The 18,660-nt window shown below is 35.8% G+C and overlaps 1 protein-coding gene across 3 annotated transcripts in view; it reads right to left on the bottom strand.

Moving 5' to 3' along the window:
* The window catches only part of Elp3 (elongator complex protein 3), a 184,985-nt gene that overhangs the window by 31,309 nt on the left and 135,016 nt on the right, over positions 1-18,660 (bottom strand). For 2 of the 3 annotated variants that reach the window (XR_016547428.1, XR_016547427.1), the window contains exons 13-16: positions 4,530-4,702; positions 2,279-2,333; positions 1,300-1,381; positions 737-973 (exon numbers count right to left, since the gene is read on the bottom strand). Coding sequence is in view for 1 of the 3 variants with exons in the window: in XM_090381923.1 (XP_090238049.1) it covers positions 897-973; positions 1,300-1,381; positions 2,279-2,333; positions 4,530-4,702 (387 nt within the window). In the remaining 2 variants the exon portion in view is untranslated. Of the gene's footprint in view, positions 1-583; positions 974-1,299; positions 1,382-2,278; positions 2,334-4,529; positions 4,703-18,660 lie in introns of those variants that run through there. The other variant, XM_090381923.1, reaches the window with a different exon arrangement.

The following is an 18,660-nucleotide window of genomic DNA, read 5'->3' as shown; positions in this document are numbered from 1 at the left end:
TTTGCATTTATATTTAATAAACTTATGTAAAGAATATGTTTAAAATAATTGTCACTAAATAAATGCTTCCTGATAATCAGGATCAGTTATGTTTTGAGTAGAACATTAGATTTTATCTACTGTTTTGAATATTCCATCAAAACATTTTAGGACTAAGAAACAGATGCAGGACTTTTTTTCCAGCTGGAGACATTTCCTCTCCCACCTTTTTTATTGAACTAAAAAGGGTACTAGATAGTAACTTTATTGTTAATAATAAATAAACCCCTACAGTGGAAATTATCTAGAACAGTGTTTCCCCAGCCACAAAATATAAATGCATATAAAAAAATTTTTTTCACTCTATGTAAAAGCTGTAATGATGTCTGACATAAATCTACATTTCTATACTTGTTTTTGAAGAAAACTAAAGAGAAGAAACTAGTTTTGCAATTATTTGTATATTTCTTAATGACCACAAGTTGGGAAATGTAGACCAAGAAGAAAGATACGAAAACACTATAACCAATTAGACACAGGTACACGGGAGGATTTGATTTTATTTACAAATTTAACAAAATATTAGCTTCTGTCAGATACCATATAAGGAGCAAATGAAAAGGCCACTTTCCATTCTATATTAGCTGGAAAAAAATCAAAGCTGAGTAGACTGGATTCTCAATCTTTATAGGTAGAGTTGGCTGCATAACATTCGAATAATTTAAGGTAACACTACACAGTGTGGTGTGATGCTTACCAGTACTGTGGGCTTTGAAATTTTGGTCCATTCACTCTATATTCTCATGACGATGCAGTGACTTCTCATTTTCCCCCAAGCAAAGTGTGACGTTGTGCAGCATAGGGAAAGTTATCTGGTACCACTGCCAAGGATTTTCTGAATTTGAACATAACCAAAGCTATATCAGCATTTTAGACATGTAAGGCCCATCTAATTCATAACCAAGTTTTCTGTAGTAATTTCTAGTTCCAATTCCTGTAAAATACAATAAAATTTGTTTGCATAAGCAGCAGAATTTATATATATCCAGACATACTAGGAACTTAGCAAAATTGAGAAGAAACTTGCATTTTCAGATGTAATGCTTGTTTGTCACATAACAGAATAAGCTATATCTAATCCTGGAGTATAAAGAGAAAGCTTATTGTATTATAAATATCAGGATCCATTTGGTTATTTAAAATAAAAAATTTCATATCAGTATAAATGACCACTTTAAGCATTTAAATTTGGTGTAAAAGTGAAAAAAAAAAAATTTCAAAACAAGAAAAATTTTAATATGGTATATAAAACAGAAATACCTGATATAACAGAAATTTTAATAGAACCATGTTCATCTCTTGCTATTCTTTCTGCTTCTTCCATTAGCAACATCCCAAACCCCTGAAAGACAACAGTTCTTATTTACTGATTCAAAACAGAAATTAATTTTTAAATTATCAAGCAGTGACACCTTATCATGAATGTTTCCTGCACGCAATTGCAATACTGATTCTGCAAATTTCGGTTTGTAAAGAAAATCTTTGGACAAGACCTTCCTTTGATATGAGCATGTCATATACAATGCAAAAAATGATTTCCTTCGTTTATAGAAATACCACTGACCTAAACGATTTATGCTACTGTCACATCAAAAGTGTACCTATGTCCCCCACCCATGAGACTTCTCTGCACTACTCATTTAATGGTCTGTTTGTTATACTGCACAATTTGTCAACCTCATATCAGCAAGCTGTTTCTAGCCATAGGAGTTGGTTGAATGTTAGATCAGTGGTTCCCAACCAATTTGCTGCGAGGATTAGCAAAAACTCCACTGAGTTCAACAGTAATCACTGCACACACTAGCAAGGGTGCAGTGTCAATAAGATCTGGTACTGGCTACCTGCTTTTTATAGTATTATATGGAACAGTTTAATTACTTGGATGATGGGTCTACTAAACTGTGGACACTGAATGAGAGGTGTCTTAGGAATAAATTAAGTAACAAAATCATTTGGGGAAAAAAAAAGTAGTATTCTAGGGAAGGGAAGGGAGAAGGCTAATTTTCTGGTTATTTGTAAAGAGAGACAAGATGAGTGAAATCCTGTTGAGATAAGAATCTTCTGATCTGTTTATTTTCTTATGTCTGAAGCAGGATTTCACTCACCTTATGGTCTATCAACAATCTGCAAAATTCATTCCATTACAGGTGGCAAAAGTGCAACCTTCTCCCTCCTCTTCATAAGACTCCTTATAATTGTTTTATCATTACACAGTATGATACAATTTCCTCACTCCTACCTGATGCTGGAATTTTGTTGGATCCCTTGCACTAACAGGTACCACACTGCCATAACTAGCAATAGTTAAGAGACAGAACTAGAAGATTAGTATAAATTAATTCCAAATAATTTTAATTTGATGAAATTATATTTTTGTACTTTTTTTTTTTAAGAGAGAGGTAACATACAGTAAAAATATAAAATTATTTTTCTCTCAGAGGAGAAAAGATTTTAGTGTACCAACCATGAAATTCAAACAGTAATCTGTAGCATATTTTGTTTATGAGCAGCAGTTAAACAATTTCATAGCCTAACATTTCTTAATGGTGAGATAACTATCCTAGCTAATCCAGAAAATAAATTTGCCAATTTTCTTAAATAGTGAGAGATTTAACTGTATAATTTTCCCCCCTCTGGCTACAATACAATCCATTACATTTTCTTTTCTTGCTATGTTGTTTTAGGGGAACTTTTTTTTTCATCTAAACCACATAACCTTTAGTCAGGGTGTGGGAAAAAAATTCCTCCCATGCCTTTTTCACATATGGAAGGATAACAATAGATCACTTTTTTTTTTTTACGGAAGTCTGATTTTGGATCCAACACCCATTTTTGCAACTTAACATCAAATCCATGGCATTCAGCATTTCTTGAAACTCTGTGGTGGGAGGCCTTTAGAGGAATTAAATTACAACTTGGGTTCTCCTGTATGGTCACAGGACAGACCCTTCTGCTCTGAAGGGAGTGATGTTAAAAATAAATTTGATACAAATGATCAGGTTCCCATCAAGATTTCTGACATTCTGTCATGCAGAAGTTTGTATCAAGGAGAAAATCTCATTTACTTATATTCTTATAATATGCTATCGTGGCAGCATAAATATTTTTCATTGCCAAAAAGAAGTCAGTAACTTCAAAATACATGGTTTCAAATTGTTCACAACAGAATCACAGTTCCATAATCACACAGTATTAAACCATAATCTGAAACTTTTTTTTGTGATATTGCTGGCCAGTTGGTACTGTGAATGTGTCTCCATCTTTTGCCAAATTAATGCGACAATTTTCCATTGCTTCATGCAAGATTAGTTTAAAGAAAGCATCTACATATGAGATCATCCATATTATCATATGTATCTATATATGAGAATATGGGTGAAACATTTGTGATAATCTGGAAATATTTTTCTACTTTTCATGTAAGAGCTGGACAAAAGGTGGTCATCATAAAGTTTTAAAATAATTGCATGTTATATTTTAGTGCCAGAGCAGCAGAAGTGTTTCAAAACCCCTTCTCAGATTAGAAAAGTGCCCTTGCTTCCATTTCACATCAAAATGGACTCAATGAAAAGTTATCAAGGATTTCTTTATTTTTACGTCAATGTTAAAAAAAAAAACATTTTTATTTTTATTCCGAAATCTGAACAGTACAGAGGACAACCAACTTTGATGGTATCAAAACTGTTGCACTGATGGTTTTCGCACTGGTCTTATGGCACATGAGCAATGAAAGCTATAATGCACCAGCACTAGATTCAAATAAATAAAAGGGTTTCAGTGACTTTTAGATGAATTTCAGATACAATGCCTGCCATGTAAAAAGTATAATACTATATACTTTTCAGCACATACAAAGATTTTTAAAAGTTAAGAATGGCTTACATGTGGTCATTGATAGATAAAGCATTGTCCCAGTTCTCATAAATGGAGATGGGCCCTCAGCAAAAAAAAAAAAAAAAATTGCATATGACTGTGTCCTAATGTCAAGCAAGAATTCTCTTGTGTTATTCCTGCACAAACTAGTTTGGATTACTGGCTTAAAGTCCACCATGCTCTTCAGTGCTCCATAATCCAAGCAATGATTTCCCAAACTGTCATCAGAAGATATCCAGATAATAACTACCATCCTGTGACTTCAACCAAGCTAGTTTAGCTAGATTCAGAAACCAGTTCCCACCCTCATCTAAGACAAAGTCTTCAGGATCTTTATTCACCATGTCATGAATTTATATTTGTATGTAAATTATGTAGAGTAATTTTAAATATCCACTGATGAGGTGATGGCTGAAATAAAAATTTTCTAACAATTTTTAATATCAATACTTAAAAAAGCATTGATATTTATCAGAATCAGTTTGAATTTTAAGGCAGAACAAAAAGTTTAAATTTGTTGTACAGCATTATCCAAACTGGGTATAAGCAACACACTTTTTTTTTTGTTGTTGTTGTTTCTAGAACCAAACTGAATACTACTGAGGGGAAAAGGATACACATGTAGTTCTCGAACAATTGAAACTCCAGTTTTTAGCTCAGGCCGGAATGTGTTTTCTGAACATTTTCTGACCCTCAACAAGCCAACTAATATGTCTTGCTCTGGATCCTCATAGGAAAGGAAAGTTTCCCAACCAGTATTAGCTACATAATCCCTTCTGATCAGTTCTACCTGGATAAATAAAAAACAAAACTAAATACCACACTTTTAGAGCAGAATACATAAGCTACAAAAATATTGTACAGTTACAGTGCTGCATTAGATTTTATTTCAAAATGGCCCTAATCAATAACAGTTAAATAGTGCTTTAAAATTGACTACTCTTTTTAAAATAAAAATATTAAGAATTTACATAAGTGGTCCTAGAGATAATTTTAATACCTCAAAAATTCATAATGCAACCATGTATCAGTATTTCTCATTCATTTCCATTCTGGCAATGAAATTAATGGCTAATCATTAAAATTATGAAAAAAACTCGAAGAAACATTCATAATATAAATGACCCACAAACATTTTTGCAGTGTCAACAAATGCCTGAAAGATGGGAATATGATCATAACAAAATTCTTGTCCAATAAACAAAACTTTTACTATTTAGCTGGTATTGAACATGATAAATAGACAGTGCAAATATATACCTACCAACTTTTCTGACATTGAATGACTACAAAAAAAATTGTCATTTGTTTCAAAGTAGTATAACCTGTTGTGAAGGCAAAGTGTGTTCTGTTGTTAACATTAACTTGGTAGTTAATGTTAACAGTAGAACACATTAAATCCTGGTGGCTGCAAAAAAAAAAAAAAAAAAAGACACCCATGACTTTCTAATTTCATATAATTTAATAACCAAATTTAAACTAGTTGTAATTTCATTTAATTGTTATAAGATAAATTCATAATTTCGCTTTTGTCCCTGGATTTGAAAGGGTAATTATATCGTAACCAGCAGTAAATATGAACTGGCGAATTTTGGGTCAATTTCTCAAATAAAAGTAGAATCTAAATTCTATGCATGTAGCTTCATTTTTTGACTTTTCAAATCAGTTGTATAATTTTTTACGTTAAGAGGTGTGCCATGGGTTGGCACTTCAGCCAACCCATAGACATGGGAGATAAGTTTTTACTAAAAACATTTATAGTGCATCTCATTAACTTTTTTTTAATATTCAAAACTGTAATAATAATAATAAAAATCTTCAGATTTTTATTTTCAGAATTTTAATCAGAATTTTAATGCAAGAGAAAATTTCTTGATATAACATGGGTGTCAGGGAACAATCTGCATTATAAATGAAACTAAAATTTGCCAATACATACGGGGTAGTGCTCAGAAGCATAACTTTAATATGCAGTAAACTCATGAAGAGAACAAAGTCTGCAATACAGCATCAATACTATAACTTTTGATACCGTGAAATCCTACACAACATGCATTAAATTAAACTGACAGACTTTTTGGCATCTTCCAGGTTGTCTACTCTTATGCTCATGCTGCCTACCTGTCCATTGAAGAGGGGATAAATATTCCTGACTTGTAACAGCCAGTTTGGTGCACAAAAATGGTCATTCTCCTTCTTTGTTGTCTTCATGCCTGCTTTGTTGGGCACTTTTTTTACTATATGGTGATTTGCCTGGGAAAAAGCTTAAGTGTAGCACATTTATTAAGATGGAAGGAAACTCGCAACTTAGAAATAATTTTCTTATAGAAGTGATGATGTCATGTTTTTTTTTTTTTCTCTGATATACTTCTTTCAGTTACAAACAGTACAAGGCATACACTAACTGTAGCTAGTAACAAACTAAAAAATGTAAGTTGCCTATCATTTTCTACTATTCTATAAATGTCACTTCCTGTTTGCTGTTACTGAAATTTGTTTAATCCTAACAACAAGCAAAACTCTCATTCATAATTCGCTAAAAAATACAGTAGTACTTTGGCAACTGACCAATGAGAGCTTCATTCAATCATATATATTTGTTTATGTCAGGAATAGAGTAAGAGTGAAAGACTAGTCAAGATAAGAATGTTATCTGCTGTTGTTTACATTTACACTAACTGAGTCTTGCCTGTTCCCCACCCAGAGGTAGATGTTAGTGTTTCACTGATATATGCAGTGGACCCCTGCTTTACGATATTAATTCGTTCCAGAGACACCATTGTATCGTGAAAATATCATAATGTGAACCCAATAACACGCTGTTTTTTGATAATTCGTTCCACGTCCTCGGAAGTTGTTTTCGCTATATAACTAAGCTATCTCTGTAAAAGGTGATTAATAGAAATTGTATTAGTTTTATATAGAATACTGAATACCGTATTTCCCAGTGTATACCACACACGTTTTATCTAAAAATAACTCGCCCTAAAATTGTGGTGCATCTTATACACAGCATGATACCAATTTTTAAAAAAAAAAAAGGAAAAAAGATAAAATATGCTGATAGTGCCACACATTTTTACTTATTCCCCTCTCCCCCCACCAAAAAAAAAATGTTGTTTAAAATGATAATTGACTCTCCCCACCAAAAAAAATTTTGTTTAAAATGATAATTGATAATTATAAACATTAAAAAAAACACAAAATCGTAATTTTCATTTAACTTACATTGGAAAAGCTGTCAATTGTAGTGTGGTGATGGAGCTGGAAGAGAATCTTTTACCATCAAGATATCAGGACAACCTTTAGGATCAGGTGTTCTTTCCGATTGCTGCCTCTTCCTACTTATGGTCTAAAAACTGTTCAAAGTGGTTTGCTTTTGACACTTTTTCTGAAGGTTCTGAAATAACTTAACACCTGATCTTCAAATTAGCAAGTCATCAAATTCAGTGGTTTTTCTTACTGTCCACTTCACAATATCCCGTGCAGCAAACATGCAATTAATTTCTTGAGTTGTTGCTACACAGTCATCCTCCCACATTTAATTTAATTCCTGGAGCTCCTCTGTTGTCAACTCCTTTCCGTGGTCCGCAATTAACTCCTCCACATCAATCTCTAGAGCCAAGGACTCACCAAGGGTGATAATTTCTTGCCCTAGAACACCTTCAAAATCATGGATGACTGAAGGCCATAAGTTGTTACAGGCTGCATTGAGGCACGGAGCTGAAACTTGATTCCAAGCACTGACAATAATTTGTACACAGTCTAAGATATTAAACCTGGTCTTCCAGAATTCCTTTAAGGTGATGGCTCTGTCTCCTGAAGTCTCTTCAAAGCACTTCGCAAGCATTTTCTTTGTGCATTTTTTTAAAGTTGGCAATCACTTGCTGATCCATCGGCTGAAGCAGAGGGATGGGAGAAATTTGACAGTAACGAAGTTAAATTGCTCCTCCAGAGATAGGGCAAGTTGGGGATTATGACCTGTGTTTTTTCCTTCAAAACACTTTGTCCTTTAGAAAAAAAACAAACTTCCTTTAAAGGCACTGTTAATTTTGGGTAATGCTCCAGGTCATGATCCCCAACTTGGTGTGTTCTGGCAGTGTCTTGTCACTCAGGCCTTCTTGTTACACCGCCAGAAGACACCCAATCTGCTTTTGATGACCTTTTGCTGTTTAAACACTTTGGGAGTTTGAGTGGTAAACCAACATTGGCTTAAGTTTAAAATCACCACAGGCATTGGACCCCAATAACAGAGTAAGCCTATATATTTGTTTATGTCAGGAATTTGTTTGTCCTTCACAAGCTTATGACCAAGCAACGAGGCCTCTTCTTTAGTGATGTATTCTTTTCCAAAAGAGTCCTGTTTCGTCTGTATTAAAGAAGTTAGGAAGGTAACCCTCCTCAATGAGCTCTTAAAACTCCACCTTAAAAGTTTTCATCTGCTTCCTGATCAGCACTGGAAGCCTCTCCATGCCTTATGACACTTTTAATATCGGACCGTTTTCTAAAGCGGTTGAACCAACCTTTACTGGCTTTAAAGTCCCCATATCGCGTAACACTAGCTGAAGGTGTTTTAGTCTTTAAGTCCTCAAAAATCTGCTTTGCATGTTCGCAAATGTATTGTCCAGGAACTATATCACTCTTCATTTGTTTTTCTTTTATCCACAGCAACAAAAGCCTTTCCATTTCTACACTCAGTTCTCTGCCTTTTTGGACTGTGTTAGATTCATAACTTTTTTAAGGTTTTCTTTTTGTTTCACTATAGTAGAAATGGTTGACTGAAAAAACCATATTTGTGCACCAATAAACTAATTTCTTGTTTAATTTTAATTGCAATTTTCTTCTTACTGCACTCTTTAGGGGCCATATTACACAATGTTGTACGTTCAAGAATTCAATACAGTAAATTTATGGAAAGTAAGCACAAAAAAATCACTTGAGCTAAAGGATACGAAAACAAAACACGTGCCCAACACGTTTACAAATGCTGAGACAAAGGATCACGTGGCCCAGTCGGAGACAATCGTAAGCCACTGTAGAGCGAAATAAGTAGGCACCAGTTAGTAGAATCATCCGCTCAAATCATAAAAATGCACTACACTTTCACCATTTATTGCTGTTTTGTTATAACAATGAATTTTGAACGCACTTGTGATATTTTTCTAAAGCATATTTCGGAGGTCACTAGCATAAAACAATATGCACTTTCTGGTTTATTAGTCTTTTCTGTTAGCACAATCTATTATAAACGGGTAGTAAACTCGGTCTTATTGCATTTGCGATAATACTGGAATTCGGTATGGTGAAATGTGTTTCCCCTTCACTGAAATCATATAAAAAACAAAAATAAATTTTCAGAATCTTCTCTTCATTCCTACTTTTTAAGCTTCTTTTAACAGAATTAATTAATTAATATAGAATTAAAATTCAATTCACAAACGTGATATCAATGTTCCACACTTACATATCATATAGTGAAAGGAATTTTATTATGGAGAGTCCATCATAAAGCGGTGGTCCACTGAATTTTATTGTCTCCAACTGAGAGGTGGGAATGGAGAAACTGGGAATTCATAGTAATTAGTCTCTGCCAAATCCTATTATTTATAAAACTTTATCCTGCTGCTGCTGCTTATGAAAGTGAATACAGTAGCTGGTTTCTCCTCTTGGAGTAGTATGATAGCACACCTTTGCTAGTTTCTAGTGTGAAATACTGGTTCTTTGATATATATAAAGTAAAAGAGAGGAAAAGAAAAGTAAAAAAAAAAAAAAAAAAAGTGGGAGAAACAGAGAGCGAAGAAAATATATATAACTAATAAAATATCCATAATAAAAATTTATCAAATGAGGATGTTGCCGCACAACTTACAAAACTGGCCTCTCATCCTGGTACCATACCATCAGCCAGAATTGCAACATTATGTCTTCGTTTCTGATGTAAACCACAAGCCAATGTGGTTTACATTTCTGATGAAAACCACAAGGTAAAGGGCATAAACATAAATTGCATTTATGTTAATAAATTTGCATTCTTAATCTCTCTATTTCTTATTTGGCCTCATTATTTCTGCATTAAATACATTAAAAATAAAACTTTCTAAATAACGGAAAATTCGAAATAATGGCACCTTGAATCTGAGGAACATACCAACTGTGTGGTACTATACAGTAATACCCCGAAGTTATGCGATAGGTGGGTCCGACGAAAATCGCGTAAGTCGGGGTACAACTTTGCATATAAATACATATAAATTTTGCTTAATTGGGACCAAGGACTAACAAAAACACTAGTTTAGAAGAAAAATATTAATAAAATTGCAGTTCTTTATACATATTAATATAAAATATGTATTAAAAAAACAAATGACTTACGTAAAAAAGTTATTTCGATGTCGATGGCTTCATAAAATCTAACAAATTCGTCTGACGACACAGCGCGTTCTTTTTTTCACGCAGAATTTCTTCGTAGCAAGCTAATAATTTTTTTATTCCTTGCTTTGTAGCTATAACGCATTCTTCGTTGGAGTCTATGTTTTCTAAAATTTTTAAGCCCTTTACAATTGAGCCCTTTTCAATTTTCAACCTGTCAAGTTTGCAATTGTCATGTGCTTTTCGCCGTTGCTTCATTTAGGCCTGTAGCACGTGCAATATCACATGGTCTTTCATTTCGCTCAAAGCGTTTCACAATTTCATATTTTTTTTCTATCGACAGAGGTGGACTGGCCATAAGCCTTACCGGGGAAACCCCGGTGGGCCAGTGTGATTTTGGCCATAAACCATAGTATGAGGCCACTATAAATTTTCTCGGGTAAGAATTTTTGATCCAGTCCGCCTCTGTTTATCGATAATTGCTTTTCTTTTTCTCTCTGAATCTGCAGTGTATTCACCAGGACGCTTCCTTTTCACACCTTTTAATTAAGTATTTTACTCATTTTTAGGGAATAAAGCGCAATTACAAAACGAGGAGGCACGCTTGATATGCATAAACAAAGCTGCGCCCATGTAGCAACTGAATAAACAACACCATAAAGGCAGAGATACACTATTAACACCTCACATTTCTAGGGGTTACTACCATAAAACAATAAAAATCCAGTTGCGTTTCTGCTAGTGAAATCTGTTATAAACTGGTAGTAAACTCGATCTAATTGCATTTGCGATTATACCGATAGCTGGAATTGTGTTGGTTTTTACGTTATTATGGTGAAATGTGTTTCCCCTTCACTGATATAAAAAACATAAAAGCAGCAAAGTTGAATTTTGTTCATCTTTCGCTCTCATTCTCCGCCGTCGCACCGTATATCGATAACATATGAAAAACGACCTTGAAGATAGTGGGCGGCAGCGTTGCCAAACGAAAAAAATCAAGAACCGCGTAACTCCGAGTTCGCGTAAGTCGGGGTATTACTGTACTTAAAGTGGTAGAAAATGAAAGACCTGGGAGTGATTGTGCAGTCAGATATGAAATTTTCTGAGCAACGCAGACAGGCTGCCAGAGCAGGTCATGGGGTATTGTCAATGATATACAAGAATTTTGCTAGCATGGAAAAGGAGGTAATTATCCCTTTGTATAAGGCAATGGTCAGGCCATGCCTTGAGTACTGTGTACAGGCTTGAAGGCCTCATTTTAGGAAGGATGTAGAGTTGCTTGAGCATGTACAGAGAAGGGCAACAAGCTTGGTCAGGGGAACAAAGGGGTCCTCAAATTGCAGCGGCTGGAGACTAGGCACCTGTGAGGTGATCTGATTGAGGTGTATAAGACCTTGAATGGGTAAAGCATGCTGAATTTTGATAGGAATCTTCTGCTTGCTTGCTTGCTCAGATTATGAACCCAAGAGGGCAAAAATTCAAATTGAGGAAAGACGGTTGTAGAATAGATGTGCGGAAATTCGCCTTTAGCCAGCAGGTGGTTAATTGCTGGAACAAACTTCCATTTGTTGTGGAAGTGATAGCTTAAATAAATTCAGGAATGGGACAAATTTTTAGAGCGAATGATTGTGTGAAATTGTTTTTTTTTTTTTTTTGGCTGATGCTACATAAGCTCATACGCTTGCTTTCTTGCATCACATGCCTCTATTACTACTACCTCAATCAGCATGGTTTCACCTAACACGGAACAGTTTTTTTAACAATTATCAGTGCTCTGTGGGGTGTTGCTGTATTTATTCTTTTTTACATAAAACATAAGTATTTATAATGTTAGAGATGTTATTATAATTTTTACTAATTTTTTAATGCTTTCTTTTCAGATCCGTAATTCATATGAAAGTTCAAGCTTAAATTTCTGTTAATATCCCAAATCAAAGGAATGAAGTTTTGTAAAATTAGGGAATGATTTTCAAAGAGATTTCATAGTGTGGTCCATTAAGCTGTTATTTTGGATTTGATTGACAAGTTCTGCACACACTGCTGCTCGATGTAGAAAAAAAAAATCATTAAGCAGGTCATGCAACAGTTGGATGTGGTAGGGATTTTTCATCAGTGTCAAATACAAAATTCTGTGAACAGATGTTCACAGAATTTTGTGAACATCAAAATATATTAATATATACTGATGTCTTGGGCATGTTCAGCCTTTTGAGTTCACTGATAATTTTGGGTCCTCTTCGAACATTTTTTGAATTGATTCAATGCTTTCACATGTGCTGTCCTTGGGCATCCACATTTCTCCTCGTTACACACAGACTCAGTTCTTTTAAACTTATTCACCAGTGCACGAATCGCACTGTCTGTAGGACCAGGACTATGAAATCTCCTTGAAAATTTTCCCTAATTTCACAAAACTTCATTCATTTGATGCAGGATGTTCAACAAAAATTTGCTCTTGAACATTCATCATGAATTATGGGTTTGAAAAGAAAACAATAAAAAATTAATAAAAATTATAATAACATCTCTAACACATTAGAAATACAGCAGACTCACGATTTACCAGGAAGCGGATTAACCGGGATACTTCGACTCCAAATAAATAAATAAAAAATCAACAAGAAATCATAAATAAGCAGATGTTTTGCAAGTTGTAAATAAGTGACAAGAAGGGGCATTATACACTAAATGATCACTCAATTATCACCACCTACCTAACGCTTCGTAGGTCCTCCTTTTTCCTTCATTATAGCAGTTAAATTAGAAAAAATGGAAAAAGCTTTAAATCTGTGGATAGATGACCGAACTCAAAATAAAATTCCGTTAAGTTCGCTCATCATTCATGAAAAGGCAAAACTCCTTTATCAACACTTTAGCAAAACTGATGATAGCACTGGCGGGATAAGTTTTTTAGCTATAGCAAAGGCGCTGGATTGAAAGATTTGTTTGAAATTTCTAATAAATATTACATTTAATATTAAATTGTTTCTTATTTTCATTTCGATGCCATATGCTTGCATTTCACAATGTACTGTATATGTACTTAGTCATATTATGAAGGTACATACAAAGGGTACTAGGAAAGTTTTGCAATATGACGCAACAATGAATCACAGGAAGCTGCTCGTTGCTGCATGTTGAGACATGTTCATACGTGCATAGTAGCCGCCGCGCCAAGTCGATGGGCTCAGTTATTCATTAGTAGTGAGAGTGTAAAGTGCTTGCGATGGCATCGTGGTCACGAAATGAGATAAGGACAGTTTTGCGGTATAATTTCGTGCGTGGTTTAACCATAGACCAGTGCTTAGAAGAAATGACTCTTGCACTAGATGATGATTGTCCACATCGTACAACGATATTCAGGTGGTTTAGAGAATTCCAAAGGGGAAATTTCACTCTGGAGGATTCTGAGAGGCCGGGAAGGCCACGAACGTCAGTTACGGAGGAAAACGTTACTGCTGTGAGGAAAATGCTTGACGAAAACAGGCGAGTGACCTACCAACAGATAGAGGATACTTTGGGCCTAAATGCACCAGCAATTCGTTCGATTCCGCAAGATCATTTGCACGTGAAGAAACTTTGTTCTCTCTGGGTGCCGCATCAACTGACTGAAGAGCAGATGACACGACGTGTGACTTGGTGCCGGGAGATGTTAAAAAAGTTTGATAAGGGGCAATCTCGGTATGTGAACAACATCGTGACAGGTGACGAGACTTGGCTGTACTATTACGATCTGCCGACCAAGGCTCAAAACAAAGTTTGGGTCTTTGATGATGACGACACACCCGTAATTGTCAGAAAATCCCGATCTGTAAAGAAGAAAATGATAGCTGTATTTTTCAAATCGAGTGGAATTGTGGAACGTGTCGTTTTGGACACGCAGAAGACAGTCACAGCTAAGTGGTATACTGAACAATGCCTGCCTAAAGTCATTTGATCTATGAAGAACCTGCGGCCAAAGTCAAGGATGGACACCTGGTACCTCCATCACGATAATGCTCTAGCTCACCGCGCCAAAGCCTGCACCGAATATTTGACCACGACAGGACTGAAACTTCTCGAGCACCCTCCCTACAGTCCAGACCTTGCTCCCTGCGACTTTGCACTGTTCCCGCATGTGAAAATGAAGCTAAAAGGGAGGCGGTTTTCCAGTGATGAGGACCTTCTATGGGCTTGGGACGAGTGTGCTTTACTCCCTAGTGAAACTTGGCAGAACTGGTTTAAAGATTGGTTTCGGAGGATGGAGAGGTGTATTGAATGTAGAGGAAATTACTTCGAAAAAATTAAATAAACAAAGCTGTATTGCAAAACTTTCCTAGTACCCTTTGTATAATACAAACATAGACAAATTTTTAGACTAGTTTTTCTTATATATTTCATACTTTGGAACAAAACCCCTTTATTACTATGGGAGCCATAACTCAGTATTCGCGTTTTCGGTATTCGTGGCATTTCTCAGGAACGTAATCCCCCCGTGAATAGCGTGGGTTTACTGTATTTAAGAAAAGAAGAGCTGTAAATATCAACTTATGGTAAAGATAAGGGAAATAAACTTACATTGCAGACACAGGTGTGTGCGTGCGTGTGTAAAATAAGCTGGACAAACAAGTTAAGCTACTGAATACCGAAAAGCATAACTAAAACAGAATGCAAATGAAATCTAAATATAAGATAATATCATAGTGTCATCTGTCAAAATAACAAAATAAAAAAGGAAAATGAGAGAAATGCATTATTTATATACATATTTTAAATTATAATATATCTAAATTACCACTCTTATACCACGTAGAGTTTTAATATATTTTATTTAGGTGTTACCTAAACTAATATACATTGAGTAAAGTTTCAGGTATCTTGCTGATACCCATCAGACCTTGCTGCTGACTGATTCCTCCTGCCGGACGCTCAGACCTAAATGGGCATATTTTTAATGCAAGTTATCCATTGAATTAACAGTCATTTTCAGAATTTGCTTCTTGTATTCCAGCTTCTCTAGTTCTTACATTTAGGCCCATTTAGGGCTGAGCATCTGGCAGGAGGAATCGGTCAGCAGCAAGGTCTGATGATGAGTATTGGCAAGATACCTGAAACGTTACTCAATGCATATTAGTTTAGGTAACACCTAAATAAAATATATTAAACCTCTACATGGTATAAAATTGGCAATTTAGACCACATTACGTGATCTAAGATCAAATCACATTACGATGGACTCACCACAGTAAAGTACTGTTCACTATATGATATGTAATAAGCTGTTGTTGTTGTTGTGGGGGTTTCATGGCGCATAAGCAACTTTGGCTATAATGCGCCTATTCATTTCTATTAAAGGAAAAGGGAAAGAATCGTACTGCCTGAAATGTCCTTAATCAGAAAAGATTAAAAATTCTAATTTGCTTCAGAAAACGGAAGAATTCAGATATATTTGCCTTGTCACCTATCAAATTCTCTAGGGTTATTGGTTGTTGAAGGATAACCAGTGATTGCAGGGTGGAAATTCTGTCTTGTTTATAATAGGGGCAGTCAATGAGAATGTGTTTAACAGTCATATTTATATAGCAATGTGGACATTGTGGTGGATCATCTCCTGTCAGTAAATGAAAATGGGTCAGGTAAGTATGACCTATTCTTACTCTTGAAAGAATTACTTCTTCTCGTCTTGATGTCCGGACACTGGAGGGCCAGATTTTCGGAACCTGTTTAATCTGAAAGAGTTTATTATTCATTTGGGAATGCCATAGTGCTGTCCATTCTGTTAGGCATGAATCATTAGTGCATAGTCTGAGGCTGGGACAGGGATATTGGTGAAATCTAAGCTGGTTGGGTTTTTTGCAGCTTTATCAGCCTGTTCATTGCCTAAAATACCAGAATGTGCTGGTATCCAGCAGAAGGCGACCAGTTGGTGACGTTCTTTAATCTTTAGTAATAATTTTCTAATTTCAATTATAACAGGGTGAAATTTATCTGAGGAACTACACAAAGCGTTGATTGAGCTGAAGGAATCAGTGTAAACTACTGATTTTAATGAGCAGTCAGGAGGGAGATTTTTTAAAGCTAGTTTAATTGCGAATAACTCAGCTGAGAAGATACTGAATTCAGGAGGAAGGGCTGCTGATACAATTGTATTCGGAAACACTGCAGCTGCTCCAACTTTTGAATTTGATTTAGAGCCATCTGTGTATATTGGTAAAAAATCAATATACTTTTGAGTGTGAACAGCATGAACTTGTCTGATATTTGATGATTGCAAAATATTCTTTCCCCACTGACAGAGGAAAGTGTCACAGGTCAGTATAGGAGTTTGAACCCATGGTGGTTGGGTACAAGTGGCTACTTGTTGTACGGAATGGATGGATATATTCCAAACCTGCAGTAGTTCAAGAAGGCGATGACCAGCTGGTTTTACTATGCTAGGTTTATTTCTGTACAGATTTTCTAATGGTGGATTGAAAAGATATGGCTGAATGGGATGCGAGGCAAAACTTTGTATCTTGACAGAATACTTTAGCAATAGCAATTTCCTACGTAAAGATAGTGGCGGTTCATGAGCATCAATGTAAAGGCTATGTGCTGGCGATGTTCTGAATGCGCCAAGTGCAATCCTCAGTGCACTGTGTTGTACTGGATCAAGCCAGCGTAAAGCGCTCTTTCTGGCAGAGTCATAAATGGGAGCTCCATAATCAAGACGGGATCTGATTAATGCCCTGTATAATCGAAGAAGGCAGGTACGGTCTGCACCCCACGTTTGTGCAGATAAAGATCTGAGTATGTTTATCTTTTTTAAGCAGGCAGTACGTACTTTTTTAATGTGCTCTAAAAAATTTAGCTTGTTGTCCATGATTAAACCTAGAAATCTAATGTTACTAGTAACTGGGATGGAAATATTAGAGATGTGAAGTTCAGGATCCAGATGAAATTTGCGTTGTCTACAAAAATGGATAGCAACTGTTTTCTGCTGTGATAGCCTATAGCCGTTAAGGCTGGCCCATTGCTGTATTTTATTTAATGATATCTGAAGCTGTCGTTCAATTGATCTCATATTTTGGGAATGACAAGAGATGGCAAGGTCATCCGCATAAAGGTAAGTTTCTACAGTATTTGGAAGTTGTTTAGTGATAGAATCTATTCTTAGGGCAAAAAGAGTGGCACTCAGTACTGATCCCTGTGGAACACCTTCTTCCTGAATGTAAGTTGCAGAGAGGGCATGTTGGTATCGAACTTGAAAAGATCTAGTGTGTAGAAAATGCTTTATAAATATAGGAAGGTTGCCCCGCAGACCAAGAGAGTAAAGGTCTCTTAGTATGCCATGCCGCCAGGTGGTATCAAAAGCCTTCTCTATATCTATGGAAACCATTACTAGATGTTCATGCTTAATAAAGGCATTACGAATGGCAAATTCAGCCTTAACCATAAGGTCCAGGCATGACCTGTTTTGACGAAAGCCATACTGACTATTGCTCATTAACTGTTCTGACTCAATGATCCAGACGAGTCTACAGTGGACAATTTTTTCTAGAATTTTGCTGAGGCAGCTTGAGAGGGATATTGGTCTATAGCTATGGGGATTGGTTGGATCTTTTTCAGATTTTAGGAATGCCAAAACAGTAGAATGATGCCAAGAAGTTGGATAGATATTTTCTAGAAAAATACGATTGTAAAAGAGCAGAAGGAGATGCAACGCTCTGTCATCAAGATGTTGTAGCATGACGTAATAGATTCCGTCTGGTCCGGCAGCACCATTGTGGGCTGTTCCGATAGCATGCAAGAGTTCGGAATATTGTAGGGGTTTGTTATACGGCAGAAGGAGGGCAGTTTGGAAGTTAACAGAGTGCTGTTCTCCAGTGTTTTTAATTCTCTGGAAAAGTGGAGTATAAGCTTCTGTCGCTGAGATTTCAGCAAATGTGTTGCCCAAAGCATTTGCGATATCTAAAGGACTAGATAGATCTTGCCCATTACAGGACAGAATTGGCGAAGGTACGGTAGGGAACTTACCAGAAAGCTGTCTAATTTTTTTCCATATTATTTTGGTGTCAGTGTTTTTGTTAATGCTTGATGCAAAACGGATCCAGGATTCTTTCTTGGCTTGCCTTTGTATGAAGCGTGCTTTTGCCTTTGACTTCTTATAATTTATTAGATTGGGTGTTGTTGGATATTGCTGAAACAAATTCCAGGCTTTATTTTTTGCTTTTTTGGCTTTTGTGCATTGCTCATTCCACCAATAATTATAATGCTTACGAACCGAGGGATTTGATAATGGTATTGTTTCTTTGGCCACATTTAGGAGATGTGACGTGATGTATTCTGTCACATCATCGATAGGCTGGAGACGGATTTTTTCCTCATCAAAAGATATTGATGACCGGAATTTTGCCCAGT

The sequence above is a fragment of the Mastigoproctus giganteus genome, chromosome 9 (assembly GCF_048544385.1).
Source record: "Mastigoproctus giganteus isolate SK-2022 chromosome 9, ASM4854438v1, whole genome shotgun sequence".
Classification (NCBI taxonomy): Eukaryota; Metazoa; Arthropoda; class Arachnida; order Uropygi; family Thelyphonidae; genus Mastigoproctus; species Mastigoproctus giganteus.
This window is presented reverse-complemented; position numbering and strand designations above follow the sequence as displayed.